This window comes from Cupressus sempervirens, chromosome 5 (assembly GCF_028749045.1).
Source record: "Cupressus sempervirens isolate cs-2001-9-10 chromosome 5, ASM2874904v1, whole genome shotgun sequence".
Classification (NCBI taxonomy): Eukaryota; Viridiplantae; Streptophyta; class Pinopsida; order Cupressales; family Cupressaceae; genus Cupressus; species Cupressus sempervirens.
Window position 1 is genome coordinate 385,148,508 of NC_143122.1, and position 18,776 is coordinate 385,167,283.

At 35.7% G+C, this 18,776-nt stretch overlaps 1 protein-coding gene across 1 annotated transcript in view; it reads left to right on the forward strand.

The window, feature by feature from the left end:
* LOC149556386 (UDP-xylose transporter 3-like) overlaps positions 1-18,776 on the forward strand; it is a 50,620-nt gene that overhangs the window by 21,677 nt on the left and 10,167 nt on the right. The window contains exons 3-7 of the mRNA XM_089830674.1: positions 2,181-2,365; positions 2,469-2,536; positions 7,865-7,997; positions 8,646-8,807; positions 8,934-9,200. Of these exons, the coding sequence (XP_089686800.1) occupies positions 2,181-2,365; positions 2,469-2,536; positions 7,865-7,997; positions 8,646-8,807; positions 8,934-9,200 (815 nt within the window). The remainder of the gene's footprint in view (positions 1-2,180; positions 2,366-2,468; positions 2,537-7,864; positions 7,998-8,645; positions 8,808-8,933; positions 9,201-18,776) is intronic.

Sequence of the window (18,776 nt, forward strand, 5' to 3'; positions counted from 1 at the left end):
ATCTTGCCTCTAGACCACAGTTGCTGGATTTTGAACCAGGGATGTTTAGTTCTTTGGCGCTGCAAAAGAGTTGATGAAGATATTATGAGTAAATGAGTGTAATTAAACAATAAAATCTAAGATATCACATTCTTTTTGGTAGCTTTGGAATTGGGTTTGGGTGCAATTCGGGTCCAGCTGTGATCTGGGCTTGCCTAGGCAATCATATTCCTTGTGGGTTGGGCCTGTTTGGACCCATAAGGAATCTGGGTGCTCAAGCTATACTTTGGATGAACTTGGGTGTAGTTGCAGGGGTGGGAGCCCATGACAGGCCCCACTAAATTAAAAACATATTTAAAAAAACATGATATATGACATACGAGGTATTGAATATGATACATTTTGAGACTTGATATTGCTATTTTTGATAGTTGCATGGGTACTTGTACCCATACCCTTGGGACACATACTGGGTACGCAGTGGAGAGCATCATAGCTAAGGATATTGATTAAGATTTCTTATTTTTGTTTGCATATCAGCCTGTTGTTTATCAGGCTTATTTCAGTATGTAATCACTAATCAGTTTGAAGCTTTGGTACAGTGATTGTATGACATTTCAATTTTTATTCACTCTTCAAAGTTAATGTTTGATAGTAAACTTTATCACTGTTCCTGTTTCGAAAACCCAATGTCGTATTTTCAGATTTTTGGTAAAATATTAAATTATATATATATAAGAAAATTGATGAACCCAAAATACCACTGTCTCCTATTTTGAAAAAATAGGCATAGCCATACCCATCTCCAAAGTAACCAAGTACCCCAATCTCCATGCAACCTTACTATTTTGGCATATTATGAATGTGCTACATGAGGTATTGAATATGATACATTTTAAGAAATAAAGACTTGAATATTACTACTTTTGCAAATTATGAATATGATATCTGAGATATTTTATTTATAATTATGGACAGTTATGGATTTATGAGCAACACTCTTATTATAACTTCGATGTTGAAAATGTAGATGTAATTTTATAATATGTGTGTGTATATATATAAAATAAACATGTATGTATGTATGTTTATACTGATGTACCCATTGCCTTTCCCATATGCCGCACCCATACCCAAATCAGCAACTTAGGATATAACTTCTCTTATTAAGGATTTCCACAGAAGCAAAAGTCTTTCTTGGGAATAACTCAGCAAACCCAAAAAAAGATTTTTTCAATTACCTGGGATTTAATTGGGTTATGGTTAAGGAAAAAACAACTGCAGAAATAAGTAAAAATCTATAAATCCTCAAAAGAATTGCCAAAAATGTGGAAATTCCCAATTTATTTGCAATTTATCAGTTCAAACCTTTTTTGGTCACCTTCTAATCAGTGTGCTTTTTTTGGATGAAAATGCTAAATCATGATTTGTTGCAATAAATTCACAATTTCCTTTTCTATTTTATGCTGCTTACCCTTTTCCATGTATCATTGTTAACCATTATAAATCTCAATTCCAGCCTATTTGGAAGTATTTGTACTTCCTCTTGGTAAGTGAATATAGTGCATACGAATGCCCAATTACTTGCATGATAAATATGCTAGTACATTGGAAATACAGAGTGTGGGAGGTAGATAACTTTTAGCTATTCCATACAATTATACTATAGCTTATTTTGTTCACCATGAATGCACCTGATGGTGAAGGTATGTACTACATAGTGGATGCACATATTGGAGTCTGTACTGAGGCAGCACACATATACCTCATTAAACATTACGTTAGCCAAATGAAAAAAATCCTTGTTGAGCTTCACAAGGGATTTCTTATATACCAGATTGTTGATTTGGGAACCTAAAGGCCACATAATATTTTGGAGTTGTGAAATTCATACAAGGATTTTATTTTAGTTATTCCAAAGCCAAGCTTTTTCTAGGTCTTACTGGATAGAATGTAGCTACTATTACATGAAGTCTTGCAGGATAGGAGCCAGCATTACATGATGGAAACTGGATGATTCTAAGTAATTGATTTTCTGCTTTTACTTAAATGACTCTCTTATTTCAGGTGTTTTTGTGCTTTGCCATTTGGCATTGTATTAGTATTTCATTATTCCATGGCACATGTTTCATTTTTCTGTCTTTCTTCAGTAGTTTTATTCTCCTACAAATTATTGACTCTTTTGCTCCTTATTTTGGCAGCCACAACTTTAACTAGTTGGCATCTTCTGGTAACATTCTGTTCTCTACACATAGCATTATGGCTGAAATTATTTGAACATAAGCCCTTTGATGCACGTGCTGTAATGGGATTTGGTATTCTGAATGGGATTTCAATTGGACTTCTGAATCTTTGCTTGGGTTTCAACTCTGTTGGATTCTATCAGGTATTCCCAAACACTGATCTTGCAATTTATCTCTTTAATATTTCTTAGATAATAGCATTTTTCCTAGTACTGAATCTTTGTTGATTGCATTTTGATTTTTCAGATGACAAAGCTGGCAATAATCCCATGTACTGTTCTGTTGGAAACTGTTTTCTTCCGGAAGCTTTTCAGGTGTTGCCATTGGCTCATACGTATTCCGTACATTCTTTCGTAGATGAATATGGATGATATTTTAGTGATTAATTTTCTCATATATCTTGAATTGAAATTTAATGGTCCTTTGAGAAGGCGAAATGTAGACAAGTTTCAACTGCTTTGTTACACAACAACTTTTTAAATGCAGATTGTTTTCCTTTTGGTGTACTCTTTAATGATGGCTGGAAGGTATGCATGTGTTACATTAACTGTAGTTATAGGTATCATAGATGTGTGCCAATATGTGTAATTTGTTTTCATCACAAAATCCTTGTAGTAGAGGGTGTGGCTGTAAATACCATACTTTCCTGACACTGATTTGTCAATATCAAGGGGGAAGAGAGGCATGGGAAATTGTGACCATTTTGGGAAGTCACACTCTATAAGTACTTAAAATTTGTAGGTATTTTAGAGCTTTAAATTTCTTTGTAAGGATTAAGATAATTGTCTGTCAACTATGGCTTGATAAGCAAAATTAGCGATTTTGCACTTATTGAATCATAAAGATGCGTTTCTTATCAGGTAAGACCAAATCTATGGTAAATCAGATCCTTGAACTCTGGTGATCTTTTAAATAAACTCTGGGGTTGATTTTTGAAGTCTTTGCATGCGCTTAAATCTGTTACCTTGCAACTATAGTTGACATTTGACTCTTGTGGTGGGTGCTTTTGGTGGTTTTAACACATTTTTAGCATAGTTCCACCGCCCTAGGGGAAGGGGGGACAAGTTTTGGGACGGGGACAGAGGGGCCTTGATTTGGGGATGATAGGGGGATGATGACGGGGGACAGGAGGGGGGACGTGGGGTATATAGTATATACTATACATATGATACGTAAAATGTCAATTGTGAAAAGATGTATACCAATATAAGACATAAATATGAAGTATAAGTTCATCAAGACCGCTATTACTAGTCTAGTTTTACATTGCATTGAACATTGAACAATGATTCATGAAGAGTAAAAGAGATTTAAGTTCCAACTTCTAACTTCTATCAAATAAATTAAATAATTAAGCAAATTCAAAAGTCGTAGATATCTATTATCAATTTAGCAAAAGTATGAGTATCATTATACTTAATTAGATCAAGTAGCAATAACGATGATATGATCATTAACACACTGTTCAATGTTTCAAGCTTCAAATATTCAAGTCTCAAGTACAAACTACAAAATCTAAAGACAAAATGTCAAGTAGTAAAGACCCAAGGGCTGCCAAAATGCAATAGAGGCTGCCTAGAGGCCTCTAATCATCTATGTCAACCTGAGTCTCAGGCTCAACAAACTCATGAACCTCTTCAAGGGTAAGAGTTGCGAGAGGAATATCAACCAATCCTGCATCAGAAGTATTTACATCATCATCAGTTAGTGAGGGGTCCTCTGGCTCTACATCCCATCGTGTTGCAGGGCTCTCTTTGTACACATGTGTCGTGCGATCTTTGATACACACGGCACAATGTACAACCACTAGCTTCTCTGCTTTCTTAAAGGTATGTTTGTTCCTCATAAGAGAGTGGATGAAGCTATAAGTAGACTAGTTCCTCTCAGAAGTTGAAGAACTAGATACCTAAGATAGCAATCAAATGGCTAGTATGAGAATTAGAAAATTGAAATTGAAATTCATGACTAAAACTGAAAGAAAAAGTGAAATTGAAAGTGAAAAATAATGGTTTTAAAGTTGAAGATCAAGAAACTTGAGGTAGGAGACAGATGGCTAGTGTGGTAGTTGTTCATTTGGGTCCATGACAATTCCACCACAAAATAGGATCCTCTTTTGCTATTGTTTTTATGTTGGCCTTTTCTCTAGCTGGATAGCGAGTAGCAAATTTGGTCCACTCAGTGCGAACCTTCCCTGCTGTCTCAACGTATTCAAATTTTAAAATCATTAAATTAAAAAAATTAAATATTCATAAGTGCAAGTGTACTAATTTTTAACTTTCAAGTGCACGTATATTAAATTGATAATAGATTACCTCACCATCATTTAGTGGTGTAACTCTCCCAAGCCTAGGCATGTACCACTTTGGATTCAATGCATAAGAAGCCATTTGTAAAGGAGTGTTGAGGCTGCCCATCTATGCTGAATAATAGGCCAAATGTGCTCATTGTAAAATGCTAAACTGGGGTCTCCTTCTCGTACAACTGCCCTCATCTGACCAAGCATAGCATCAATGCACTCGTACACCTCTCGAAGAGTAGCTGCATCCCCATCCCCATATTTGATGACCTAGAAAACTAGAGTGATGAAAGAGAATGTATTTTTGCATCTCTCTAAAATACATTGCTCTTCACTATCTCCTTTACCCTCATCCCCTGCTCTGCCCTGGACCCATCCCACCTATTCCACTCATTCGTCATAACCATGAGTTGCAATGGCTCCTGCAACTCAATCATTCTCTCCAAAAGAATAAAGTATGATGCATATGAGGTCTCAACTGGCTTCAGGAATTCCTTCCTTGCAAAGCTCCTGAAAAGGGCATGTGATGTATGTTGATTGTAGATAAACAACTGCACATCTCTAGCATCGCTCACTACTCCCTTAATCCAAGAAATCTTCCCCGTGTCCTTTAGTGCATTGTTTATGGCATGCACACAACATGGAGTCCACTAAATATTTCTGCAAGCTATCTCAACAAGTCTCCTTGCAGCTCTACACACAGGTGCTGCATTTTTGACTTCTTGGACCACATTTTGTGGCCCAACTTCCTCAATAGCATCCAAAGTATATTAAACTGAAAATTGACATCCTGCGATGCCTTGAACAATCAATAGCCCTGAGAAAAAATGGCCCCTCTGTGCATGTAATGATGATATTAATAAGTGGATGGTTCCCAATGTCCGTCCACCCATCCACGATGATGCTGCAACCATACTCCTCCTAGACAAGCCTCAAGTTCTCCTTTATCTAAAGCAATCTTGGCATACTCTTTATCCAAGACTGTAGTCTGCAATTTGTGCTCACTTGGTGGCACAAATGACAGTCCTCCTCCCTTTGCCACTAGCTGCATCATTTTCTTGTAATAAGGAGACCGTGTCACATGAAGAGGTATGCCATTGAAAAAAAGAAATCTACCAATGGCCTCTTCTATCTCCTCTCTTAGGCGGGCATTAAATAAATCAGCAATGGGGTTACCCTCAGATAACACCTTTCTTTTCCCCTTGCTGGTTTGTGCTTTAGGCGTAGCACTAGATGTAGAAGGAGGACCCAAGGCTGCCCCTCCAAATGATGTAGGTCCCTGCTGTGGTCTACCCCTAGGACTAGGGGTAGAAAAATGTGGCTGCCCTTGCTCATTAGCTTACAGAAGACTTTGAACCTGTTGCCTACTAGTCAAGCAGGTAGGTACTTTAATTACTAAGTCACTTGGAACACCCCAAAACTTGGTAAAATCAATTCTGTAATGCAAATTTTTCATTTCCGTCAAGAACTTGTATGGACCCACATTTTTTTTGTCCAAAAGAGGAAATGTGCATTCACTTGAGTGATGCTTCCAAACCATTGTCTTACAAATGGTACATTTCCACTTCCTTGGACCACCATCTGTAGTTGTTTGTGCAGTTATCCTTGTTGCAAATTGTCTGAGATGAGATTTAGGATCATAATTGCCCCTTTTCCACTTTGCCAGAAGAGTGGAGGGGCAATCTGTAGCTGGTGGACCGGGTGGCCAATTATTTGTTGAATTTCAATCTGTTTCTTCATTCTCTTCATTATGCTCAGCCTTAGGGTTATAATTTCTTGGCCGCTATGAGAATGGGCCTCTAAATCCATCTCATCGTCACTTTGATTTGACCCACTTGAGTCATGACCTTGGGAGCTCATTTTCACACTGCATTTCGCAAAATTAAAAAAATTTAAAATAAATACATGCTTTCAGCCTATGCCCTTCTTCAAAATTGTAATTTTTTAAAGTAAAATTTAAGCATCAAAAATTTGGAAATGAAACAAGAAACATCTTCTAAAATCTAGAAATGAAATTCAACTAAGAACTAAAAGATACAAACTAAAAACAAAAAGCAATGATCTTGACTTGAAAAAATCAGAAAATAAAATTAAATAACCTTGAAAAACCCTACCTTTTGCTTCAAGCTGAAATTTTTTGCTTCTCCTCTTCTTCTTGCTCTTTATTCCTCTTTGCCTTCCACACACTCTCTTCACTCAAATAATCACCCTTTTATGAGCTCTTCACTCTTCTTCTTGTTGCAGTTGCAAAAATTAGAAAACCATGAAGTGATTAGAAATGAGAAAACATAGAGATTTAATGGGATTTCAACCTCTAAAGGGCCCCACATACCCTAGGGTTAGCAAACAATAAAAAACAATACAACTAAACCTTTTAAAATAATTTTTTTTGCACTTTTTTGTCCCAAAATGGCGAACATCCGGCTGTCCCCAGCTGGGTCAAGAGACACGTTCCCATCCCCAATTCTCCAACAGGGATGCAGGGATGTTCCCCTCCCGGTGGTGAATTGGTGGTGCCGTTGGGGACGTGGGAATGCCGTCACCTCATCTTGGGTGTGTCCCCGTCTTGGGTGCGGATGCCAAAAACGGCAGGGATACGTCCCCATGTTACTATGATTTTTAGCTACTTGTTGAAGTTTACCTGTTATATGTGATGCTAGTTATGGCATGCTGTAGTTGTGATATTTACAAGCTAAAATTCTCAAAAATATCACTAATGATTTACTACACACTATGCAACTTTATATGGTTCATGATTTCTGTACTCTGCCACGGCAGCACTTGTTTGGCCCTCATGTATTTTCCTGTTGTTGGCTCCCAGCTTTAAATTCTACCCTTTCTTGCATTATTGACCAAGCATTTGTGAGAGTGGGTGAGATTCAGTTCTATAAGAATGTAATTTAAGGACAGTTCGAATTTCCAATTGAAGTAATTGTATCGACACGGAATCTCAACTCTGCTTTCCACTAAATTTAATGATATCTCAAATAACAGTCCCTGTGTGCGCAAAATGGCCTTAATGTAATCTCCGAAGTCTTTTCTGTTTGTTTGAATTGACTGCTTTTTGAAACAATCAGCATTTGCTAAAAAATTAAAACAGGACATAATCACATCTTGTTAGTATGAAGTGAGCCTAGCACACAATCTGAATTTTCCTAATATGGAAGCAAATCAAAGAACAGTCTAGGACATTTATAAACTATTTGCTAGTTTAACATGTTGCAGACTGGAGTCTTCTGTATTCATGTCTTTGTATTTGTAGATTGGCAAAGGGATCTTGATGCTTATGCTTGATAATGATTTTAGATTGCAACTACTTATATTCTTATATTATCTTGTTTTGCAGCCGAAAGATCCAGTTTGCACTTGTAATCTTGCTAATTGGAGTTGGCATTGCAACTGTCACTGATTTGCAACTCAACCTTCTAGGATCAGTTTTGGCCGTCCTTGCAATTCTGACAACATGTGTTGCACAAATTGTATCCTTTTCTAAATTCTGCATTTTCATTGCTTTCCCTTTTCTGTTCTGTTTCTGGTGGTATGTGGTATCTTAGCCTTAGAAATATACAATTTTTATTGATTTTGTTTTAATAGACATTCTGTAACCGTGTTCTTATTTATTGGAGAAAATAACTCACTCCTTATGAGAGATCCTATTTTGTTTTTTAGCCAAGCTTGAAGTTGGTCCTAGTGGCAGTGATATTGCGGAATTACCACTGAGCAGCAGCATGTGCCATTGGGAGTTTGCCAATCCTTGAAATTGTCTTCTCAAAGAAGAAATAACTAACTCTTTCTTTGTATTCTCTTTTGTCTATCACATATTGAAAAAAACTCTCTTGAGGTGACATTTTCTTGTTAGTCAAATTTCCAGCTAACTTGTCATCTGTGATTTTTTAAAATAAAGATCTCCAATCTGACATTAGATCCTTGATTCTATTTTTCTCTCACATGCACACACAGGCATACAACCAAGCCCTGCATGATGTTTTAAAAAACTATTATGTTCTTTGATGGAGATCTTTTACCAAGTTTAAAGCTTACAAGGCTTTTGTTTGCACATCAGAGTGACATTATCAGAAAGCTACCTCAATCTATATGTTGAAACCTTAAGCAAATTCTGCTTTTAGATGACGAACACCATACAGAAGCGATTCAAAGTATCTTCAACTCAGCTCTTGTACCAATCATGCCCTTACCAAGCAACAACATTGTTTATCACTGGTCCCTTTGTGGATGGGCTCTTGACGAACCAAAATGTGTTTGCATTTAAGTATACGCCTGCTGTTCTTGTAAGTGACCATGTCCATCCAAATGTATGCATATGCTTAACTAGAAGTGGATCAGTGATCAGTTTTCTTCACAGTATTCTTTTGTTCTTTGATGTACTAATTACCTTTATACATTCTTGTTTACAGATTTTCATTGTAATATCTTGCTTGATCTCTGTGTCCGTCAACTTCAGTACATTCCTTGTGATTGGTAAGACGTCCCCAGTTACATATCAAGTATTAGGACATTTGAAGACTTGCCTGGTTCTGGCATTCGGCTATGTCCTACTTCACGACCCATTTAGTTGGCGAAATATTTTGGGAATATTAATTGCTATTATTGGAATGGGGTTGTATTCCTATTTTTGTACAACTGAAAGTCAAACAAAACCAACTGAGACACCTGCGCCTCAGGTATTTCTCTGGCAATCTTTTCCTTCACGCTGCTTATTGTTCTTTATGACTTTAAAAGATCATTGATTTATTATTGGCTTAACATGCTTTGCTGGAAAAAAAAAAAATTAATGGATATGGAAATAAGAGCCTAGATTTCACAAAATTGACCTGATTGGAGATCTGACATGGTCAATTTTTATATTAGCATGGTTTTTTTTTTCAAATATATAATTGATACCGATGTTGTACCCAAGATTTGTCGAGGAAGATAAAATAGGAAAACATAGTTTCTACATTTTTATTCTAGGTTGCCTATTTGGGTTTGGGTATTTGGCAATGTAATACCACTATTGGAGTACATTGAGACAACGGTGCGAGTTTTTGGGATGTGGGGAAAATGGGCTTCATTTTTGGGACAACAGGGGGACGACTAGGGGATGCCGACAAGAGGAGGATGAGGCAGTGAGTGGTGTTGTATAGTATACATATAGACCTTGAAATACTTGTTATGAAATGATGTTTCAGTAGAACATACAAAATTAAAATACTTGAACATAGCAAAATTGCAACATGGACTAAAACCGTTGAACATTCAATATAGTAAAATATTAGTATATTACATACCCAGTAGTAACATTCAAAAAAATTCAAATTCAAATAGAAATTCAAGTACCCATCCCATCGGCAGCATGGTTGCAGAATGGCAGAGGTGGGGGTACATGGGTATACAAGTATCTAGTGCGGGGACATCTCTGGGACAGGTACTTCAAGGTTTGGGGGGGGGGGTGCGAGTCCCTGTGTTACACTGGTATTTGGTTACTGCGTTATCTTTAAGGATCAGTTGTGTTTTCCGTAACGACCACACATAAAACATACAAAATTCATAAACATATACACATCTAAACCTGAAAACAGGGATGAAGTCTAGATAATATCTATAAACAAGATGACCATATTTTTATTTAAGATAGTCTTTACATCAATATTAAAAGCTGTGATGTCCTCTCCACAGATTCCATTGAGACTTAAAATTTGTGTCACTTGTAGGTGGATATGTGTAACATAAAAGTTAGCTAGCTATGAAAACAGAATAAATAAAACCCATCACATAAATGCCATGGATAGTCAAAGGTACTTAAAAGTAGATGTGTTGTTCTTAATAATGTGAACCAAGTAGTTATTGCTTCTCACTTATGTTCCCCAATGTTTTGGGGTCAGGGATAGCAGGACACGTTTAGGGATGGGAATTGGCAAGGGACACATTTCATGGATGGGGACACCAGGAGATGAGAGGACACATTTTTGAGGATATCTGTGCAAGGGTCATTTCTTGATATATGTTCATGATTTACAACCTTTGCTATAGCCTATACATGACATCAAAATTTAAGTTTAGACATTCCTATATTTTATGAGCTTTGATATTCAATGATAACATGTTCATTGATTGAGTTAGCACAATAAATCAAATGATTCCATTACAGCAAAATGCCTGGAGGGTACATGATCATTGATAAGAAATGAAAGTATAATGACTGTGTATATTTCTTACAGTTGTATGCTCTCGTTTGACATATGTGCACATTTTAACCTTGCAACTGCATACAATTGTGCTTTTGCTCATCCCACACCTCTACACTCATTGTATGATTGTCTGCTCTCTAACAGTCGTATGTAGTCAGAAATTGTTGCAGTAATGTCTAAGGATGCTTCAACTAAATGCACGTAAGGAGAGATGAAGACATGACAGAGTTATGCGATGTTTTCTGAAGGTAGCTTTTAGAGAAAGTTTCTAGAAAGCAGTTGCTGGTAATCAGCTGTAACTTTTGGCAGAGACAGAATTGGTTAAGCAAGCTTGGAGGAAGGTTAGAGACATGTTGAAGATGCTATGGTTGAGATTGTGAAACACTGAAATCAGATATGAAGTTTGAGCCGACTTGCTGATATCATTAAGGAAAGAGTTCAATTGTGATTGTAATAACCTCTACCTGGGTTATAGCTTCAACAAACATCATTTTTTAACAATTTACGAAGATTGGTATTTTGTCAAACAGTTGATGAGTAAACTGGTTACAAGCACAATGTGGAAACAGCTGACCCTAGCTGAATGTGTAAATTATCACAGATGGTATGTAAATCTGGCAATGCAAGATATTGCTTCTTTATTCATTTTATAGGTGCAGAATAATTAAACAGCTCCAAAATTCCAATTCTGTCACTCATGCAAACTCAATTTCTATGAGCAAATGAATTACAAGCTTATTGCCATCTATACAACTCTTAGTTAATTTTATGAGCAGGGCAATAAAAAATTAGAACCTGAACTTTATTTGCAGCCAATAATCACAAATGCCAGCCCACACAGCAAATTGTGAGACCTGAATTATAACCGCAGGCAGCCAAAGTAGATCGCAGGCCCTGCTGAAGGTAGTTGCATCCCAAATAGAGAATCATAGGCCCAGAAGTAATAATGCCCAGCGTCCAATATGCAATGTGGGCCTGTAAATGTTAGCTTGCAGGTCTTTCTAGTGCCAAAATGCTGCGTCCCAAGTATTAACAGCGGCCTCAATAATGCAGTTCAAACTTCTCATCAGAAATGCAGCGCATACAAATGCAATCACATCCGATTACCTCCTTTCAAATAGATGTAAGACTTGGCACCATCCCTTCCACAAATCAACTCCTCAATTACAGTAGCCACAGATGAGGAATTTTCCCATTGTTATACAGCAGCGACGAATTGGAAAACAATTTGAGAGAATGTCCAGAATATTCTAAATTCGAAAATCCTCAGTCAAATATCTAGATAATAATAATTAATGCCTTCCAGCAATGGTAAGAACAATAGGAAGACAAAACAAATTCTCAGAAATCCACAATACCTCAGCTGTGGAAGAATGATCAACTTCAAACCCTTATACTTCAGCAAGGGCACAAGAATCAACCTTAGGAAATGTCACAAAAACGATAAATAAAATGATCGATCAAATAATGGGATACTTTTTCCCTCACAATGAGCTCATATTTATAATCTCCAAATGCCTTTGTGTTTCCAAAATGTAACTTCACTTATGAAGCTTCTCCAACACAACTTTACAACATTTAATACTTGGCTTAGGCATATAATTAATTAAATAAATGGCCCCTTCCCATGATGACTCAACCCTCAACTTAAGTGAAATTATAAAGTTAAATTATAATTTTATAATAAGCCATTTAATGATTTAATAATAATTTGGCCACTAAAAATGTAGTAACTCTTAAAATACTCATCATTTAAATATGCCGTTTGAAATAGTAGCCACACGTATTACTTCTCCATGTGACCAAATGTTCTTTTCAAAAATAGAAAGGGTCCATCTCAATTAACACACAACTTACCACAAATAGTAAGAACACAAAGTAAGCCCAAACAAGGTGCAATATGAGCCAAACGAAGACCAACTTGTAACTTACTGAATCATTGAGAAGACAAGTCCCTCCCAAGCCAAGCCACTCCCTTAGAAGACCCTCTATCCACAATAATTAGCCTACAAGGATCACAATAATAGGTTGATCCCTCTAACTTTGATGCTAGCAAAAAATGGGGACATTACAGTGATGTAACATATATTGTAATATCTTATTGTTGTATTATATTATTATTGTAAATTGTAAAGCCTCAAGGCCGACCCAATACTTATTTTAGGACTTGGTATGAAGGAAAGATTGTTTCCTTGATTGTAATCATCATATGCGGTGGATGTACTATGAGCTTTGAAGGAACTGAATTGGCAAAGGAGTTGTTGTTTAGTCAGTTTAGAGATCTTGGATATGTTTATTCGGAAGATTGTCTAGTGAAGACTATTTTTGAGGTTATTTGGATGGTGAGTGTTGTTGTACTCCTTTCCTAACAGGGTTGGAATCTCCTAACGGAGATTCAAAGTCTCCTAATAGGGACTCTATGTACTGGTTATATTTCATTGATTCCTAACATGGTCTATCCTTTCACAAGGAACTTTTATATGAGTACATTGTCTTGTAGGCATCGTATCCACTGGGGGTGGATTTTCCTCTAATCAAGGGTTTCCCTAGTTAACATATCTGGTCTTATTGTGCATGGTTATCTTTCTATGGTTATTGCATAATTGTTTATATATTTTAGAGTTAATAAAGATATTGGCAATTGTTTTAAATGCATAACTGATTCACCCTTTCTCTCAGTTATCTTGGTGGACTTTATTTTCTAACAATTGTTATCAGAGCATCAGGTCCTTGAAGAAAAAGATTAACAGCTTGAGATCCATGGCTTTTTATTTCAAAAAAGAAAGTACGAAGTTTGGTAGAATCAATTATGACAGCTGGAAGGAAAAGATGAAGACTCACCTGTTATGCATGGGTCTAAAATATTGGCCACTGACATTGAATGACAAAGAGGCGATAAAAGAATACAAACTTGACTCTTGTGAAGAAAGTGAAAAAGATCTATTCACATTTTTAAGACCTGCAAATAAAATTTGGATTGCTTTGTAGAAAATATTTGAAGGTGATGAACATGGTAAGAAGGCTAGATTGCAAAGTTGGATATGTACGTTTCAAGAGGCCAAAATGTAGGAAGATAAAACTATAAGAGGTTATTTTGCTAGAATATTAAAGATCATTGTTAGAATCAAAAGTTGTGGTGGATCTAAGATAGAAGAAGAAATTGCGTGGAAAATTTTGAAGACCTTGACACCTGCTTATCATCAACGTGCACAAACGATTGAACAAGTTATTTCATTCACACTGAATTTTGCAAAGGAGACTCTTCTTGCAAGATTGCAGGCATCTGAAGTATGGATGAAATAGAATGAAGAATTGCCTAGAGTAGAAACAACTTATAGCTTACAAAAGCAAAAGGACTGACTCGTGTTCACAAGAAGCGTGAGTACAAGTGGACATTATGCTAGTAGTAGTCGAGCAAAAGAAGTTGAAGATAAGAAGATTGAAGGACTCGCCCTACTTATGAAGAGAGAACCTAAGGATAACAAAATTCTTGTTTGTTGGACATGTAAAGAAGTTGGTCGTTATTCTTCTAAATGTCCTAAAAGAGAAGAAGTTTAAGCCTAGAAAGCTTTGCAAGTCAAGAATACCTAAGGATTGCTTCTATGTTAATGAGGATGGTGAACCTGATTTTGAGATGGTAAACTTTCTAGAAGATAGTGATGATGAGGATGAAGAGATAGGATTTGTTTCTATTAAAGAAGAAAGGTCCGAGAAAGAGATAAAGAAATAAGTAAAAGAAGAAAAAACATTAGTTTCACAGATTGAGAAAAGAAAATCTGATTAGATTATAGATAGTAGTTGTTCCCATCATATGACTGGAGATATGAATAAGTTTGTTGAATTCAATAGTTATGATGGAGTAGTTAGAGCTGGAAATAATGTAACATGTCACATAAAAGGAAAATGATCTATTACACTTAATGGAAAGACTAACATTGATGATGTTTAATTTGTGGATGGTTTGAAACATAATCTTTTGAGTGTTGGACAACTAGTTGACAAGGGATATCAGTTGCAGTTTACGAAGAAGAGTTGCATTATCAAGGATAAAAATGACACATTGATTGGTATTGGTACAACAACAAGAGGTAATGTATTTCAGTTGAATCCTATTGAAATGACATGTTTAGTTGCTAAAATAGATGGCAATTGGTTATGGCATAAGAGATTTTGTCATATCAACTTTGATAACATTCTGAATGTCAGTACTACAATTGCTGTTAGAGATTTGCCTAAGTTTGTGAAACCTTCTAACATGACGTGCAAAGAGTGTGTTTTGGCAAAACAGAAAAGTAATTCATTTCCAAGCAAGAAATTTACTACTTTAGTGAAGTTGGAGATTGTTCAAGGAACTTTTATATTAGTACATCATCTTGTAATGGTCATTCCCACTGGGGTTTTCCGTCTGAGCAAGGGTTTCCCTAGTTAACATATCCGGTGTTATTGTGCATGGTTATCTTTCTATGGTTGTTGTATCTACTATTTACATTTTCAGAGTTAATCAAGATATTGAGACTTGTTTTGGATGCATAATTGATTCAGCTCCCCCCCCCCCCCCCCCCCCCCCCCCCACTTAGTTATCTTGGTGGACTTTGCTTTGTAACATTAACACCTCGAACGTACCTGAACATGGAACCCGAAGAGGAGACCCAAAATAGGTGCCAATCATGGGTGCACTTCACCCCGGACAGCTAGGTGTGTGAACCTCTGGGATCCCAAAATAGGTCCTGGATCTCTCGAATCAGGTGCAAAGTCTGAGATATAGCCGTTATGATACGAGGAGCAAATTCCAAGTGGATAGACGAATGACAGGAAAGACCTAGGAGGATAGATCATACGTCGAGCTTAATGCTATAAAAATAAGAGCTTTAAAGAGGATCCATTATGTCTTACCTCTATTCCACCTAGGAGGAAGGACATAAAAGGGAAGAAGGAATGAAAGACACAAGGAGATTGATGATTTCGCAATAAATAGGTGTTAAACCTTCATTAAATTAGAGTTTGTTCAACTTAAGACTGTATAGTAACAAATTTATGTTGCCATATAACAGTTTATAAGTTTTCTTTCCATAGTTGCAAAACACCTTAGTTTGAAGATGCGAGATTCAGATTGACTTGGAAAAAGACTTAGAGTTACACCAAAGTAAAAGGAATTAATGCATTTAAAGAACATAAACTTCTAATTTGACTATCAAATTGTCATAATTCAAACATTACATGTCATATGATCCTCAAACTATCAAAAATTGAAATTTCAAAGTCGCCGAGAACACTTTAATACAGGAATTTTTTTAATAATAGACAAAAAATGTATAACAGCATTATAACTGTTTGCATATGATGATATGGAAAACTTTAAGAGAACAAGATTCTATAATAAATGTATAACAGCATTATAGCTGTTTACATATGATGATATGCCAAAATGAAAAAAAAAACCAAATACAATCTACATCTTAGTCTTCCTCTGGAGTGTAGATTAAGTTTTTCAAGCCTTCAACTACAAGGTAAGTCAGTGTCAAAATGATGATAGATTGTTTCTTCAACAGTGTATTCATAAAATATTAAAAAGTGTATTCATTTCCCTGTATTGCGTTCAATTTTGTTGCTTCCATCTGATTATTTGATCAACTTTTAGTTCTTGAATATTTGCTTCTTACATTGTTTTATTACTATGTTGATGCTTCACTATGCATAATGAGCAAATAAGACTAAAAAAATTGAGCAAAGAAGTTGGAAATTCAGCGAAACAACTGCAGCTATCATTTCCAAGCTCAAGACTTCTGAGTCTTAGCCTGAGGCTTAAAGGGCTTAGGAGAAGGGCTTGGGTCAGTATTCTCCAAGACTTGTCCAGACTTGGCATGGAAGCTTATTTAACGGTCTCGGTTGTTCAGAGACTCCAGAATTTGCAGAGTTGATTACTTGGAGCCTTAAGACTATACTTGACAATAAATAGCTCCTTTTGAAAAAAAATGTCTTTTTGGAAAAAAGAAAGATAAAAAAATGTGTATAATGAATGAATGAGAGTAAAAAATGACCAAAAAATGTCGAAATTTCAGGGAAACAACTGCAGTCACCATGTCCAAGCTCAAGACTTGAGTCGTAGCCTGAATTAAAGAGCGTAGGAGCAAGACTTGGGTGAGTACCCTCCAAGACTCGACCGGACTTTGTGTTGGAGTTTGGTTAACGAGCTTGGTTTGTTCAGATACTTGAGAGTTTGCAGAGTTGATTACTCAGAGCCTTCAGACTATAATTGAGAATAAATAATTCCTTTTGAAAAAAAAGATGCTTTTTTGGAAAAAAGAAAGATAAAAAACTGTGCATTCCTGATTTCCATAGAGGACATGGGATAAGTAGGAGAAATAGCAGCAAAAATGGTTTAGGGAAATATTGGTAGACTAACAAGCTTTTCAGGATATTGGGGTTTATTTGGGGAAAAGAGGGATTTTCAACAAACATAAAAAAAAACAAAAATCTATTATTTAAATAAAGGGCATTTCAATAGCATAGGGATATGGAGAGATTCTCTTGTGAGTTTAGCTCAGAATTGTGGAATACAGATATTTGTTATTTATGTTCATATTGCTGATTATTTTGAGAGGTGTTTTGTAGGGGTAGCAAGGAGTCTCATGCTCTGATCACATACATAAAAACTAAAATACAATCAAGACTAATAAAAAACAAATTAACACTAATAAAAAAATTAGAAGTAATAAAAAGTAATATATAAGTCTATGATATGTGCTACACTTGAAGTAAAAACAAAACAAAAGGGAGGTTGAATGGCACTTTCTTCAAAAGTAAAATAAATGTATCCACAAAATTAAAACCAAATAAATTAAAGTAAGCAATGTAGATAAAATTAAATTAATAGTTCTATAATAAAATAAAATCAAGTAGTTATAACATAAAATGATTCCTATGTCAACAAATCACTAGTAAATCCTTACGTACTGGAGTTCAATGCATCTCTTGATTGGATTAGGGTATAAAATGCCTATGGAATCATGCTAGGCATGTTTCTGTTGTGGTGAAATCATTTAGTCATCAAGAAGGGTGCTTGGTCGATTCCAAATTAGACAAGGTATTTTTATTGTAATTACAATGGCAGATGAAAATTTCATTACATTTTGTTTAAGCTTTGTATCATAAAACATATGACAAATGCCCCAAATAACAATATTGTTAATTGCTTTTTCGCAAGCAGCAGTAGATGAGGAAGAATAGGGTCATTTGATCAAGATTGATGTGATGGTTAGCCCTGTTTTAGGGTGCATTCAGCAACAACTATATTTGTTCCAAGTTGAATTTGCATCATTTTCCCACCTTTTTTCTCAAATCATTGTTGGAATAGTCTTGCCTTGTGAATCAGAATAACTCCCAACCATGTTTGATCAGCTATTTGAATATTTTCCTGTTGGGAAAATATTCAAAATTTTGTTTTCAAGTTTTTAAGTTTATTTTGAATAATATTAACAGCCAACTTTGGATATTTCAGTATCCATGAGCCAAAAATGACATTGGAGACATGAAATAGCAGCAAAGTTGCAGAGTTGCACACATTAACGTCCAAGTAGTTGTCAACCATTATAAGAAAGAAGTCTACCATTCCAAGCAAGAAGTCTATATTACAATAATAGATAAGACGTCTATTATTAGTTAATGGTTATCTTGTAAATATCTTTAGCTTTAGTTTGCTTTCGTTTTTTGCTTTCTCTGGAATAGAATGTTTCTATTCTTTACGATCGTTTCCTAAGGAAACATCGTCTCTTCCTTTTGTATAAATTGACCTTTCGGTCTCTGTTATTAATAAGCAAGTATTTACCAATTACCTTGTAATATGGTATCAGAGCTAAATACTTAAATTTTTTCGGAAAAATTTATAATTTCTTCTTGAAATTATTTGTTTAAATTTTTCCAAAATTATTTCAGCTAATTTCTCCAAAACCCACCTAGGGTTTTTCTGCTTGGAGAAATTCTTGAATTACGGGTCTGCAAATCGCGTGGAAATCGTGGCCATTTTTTGAAGATTGGCGTTTTTGGGGTGAAAATCTGCATGTTTCTATATCA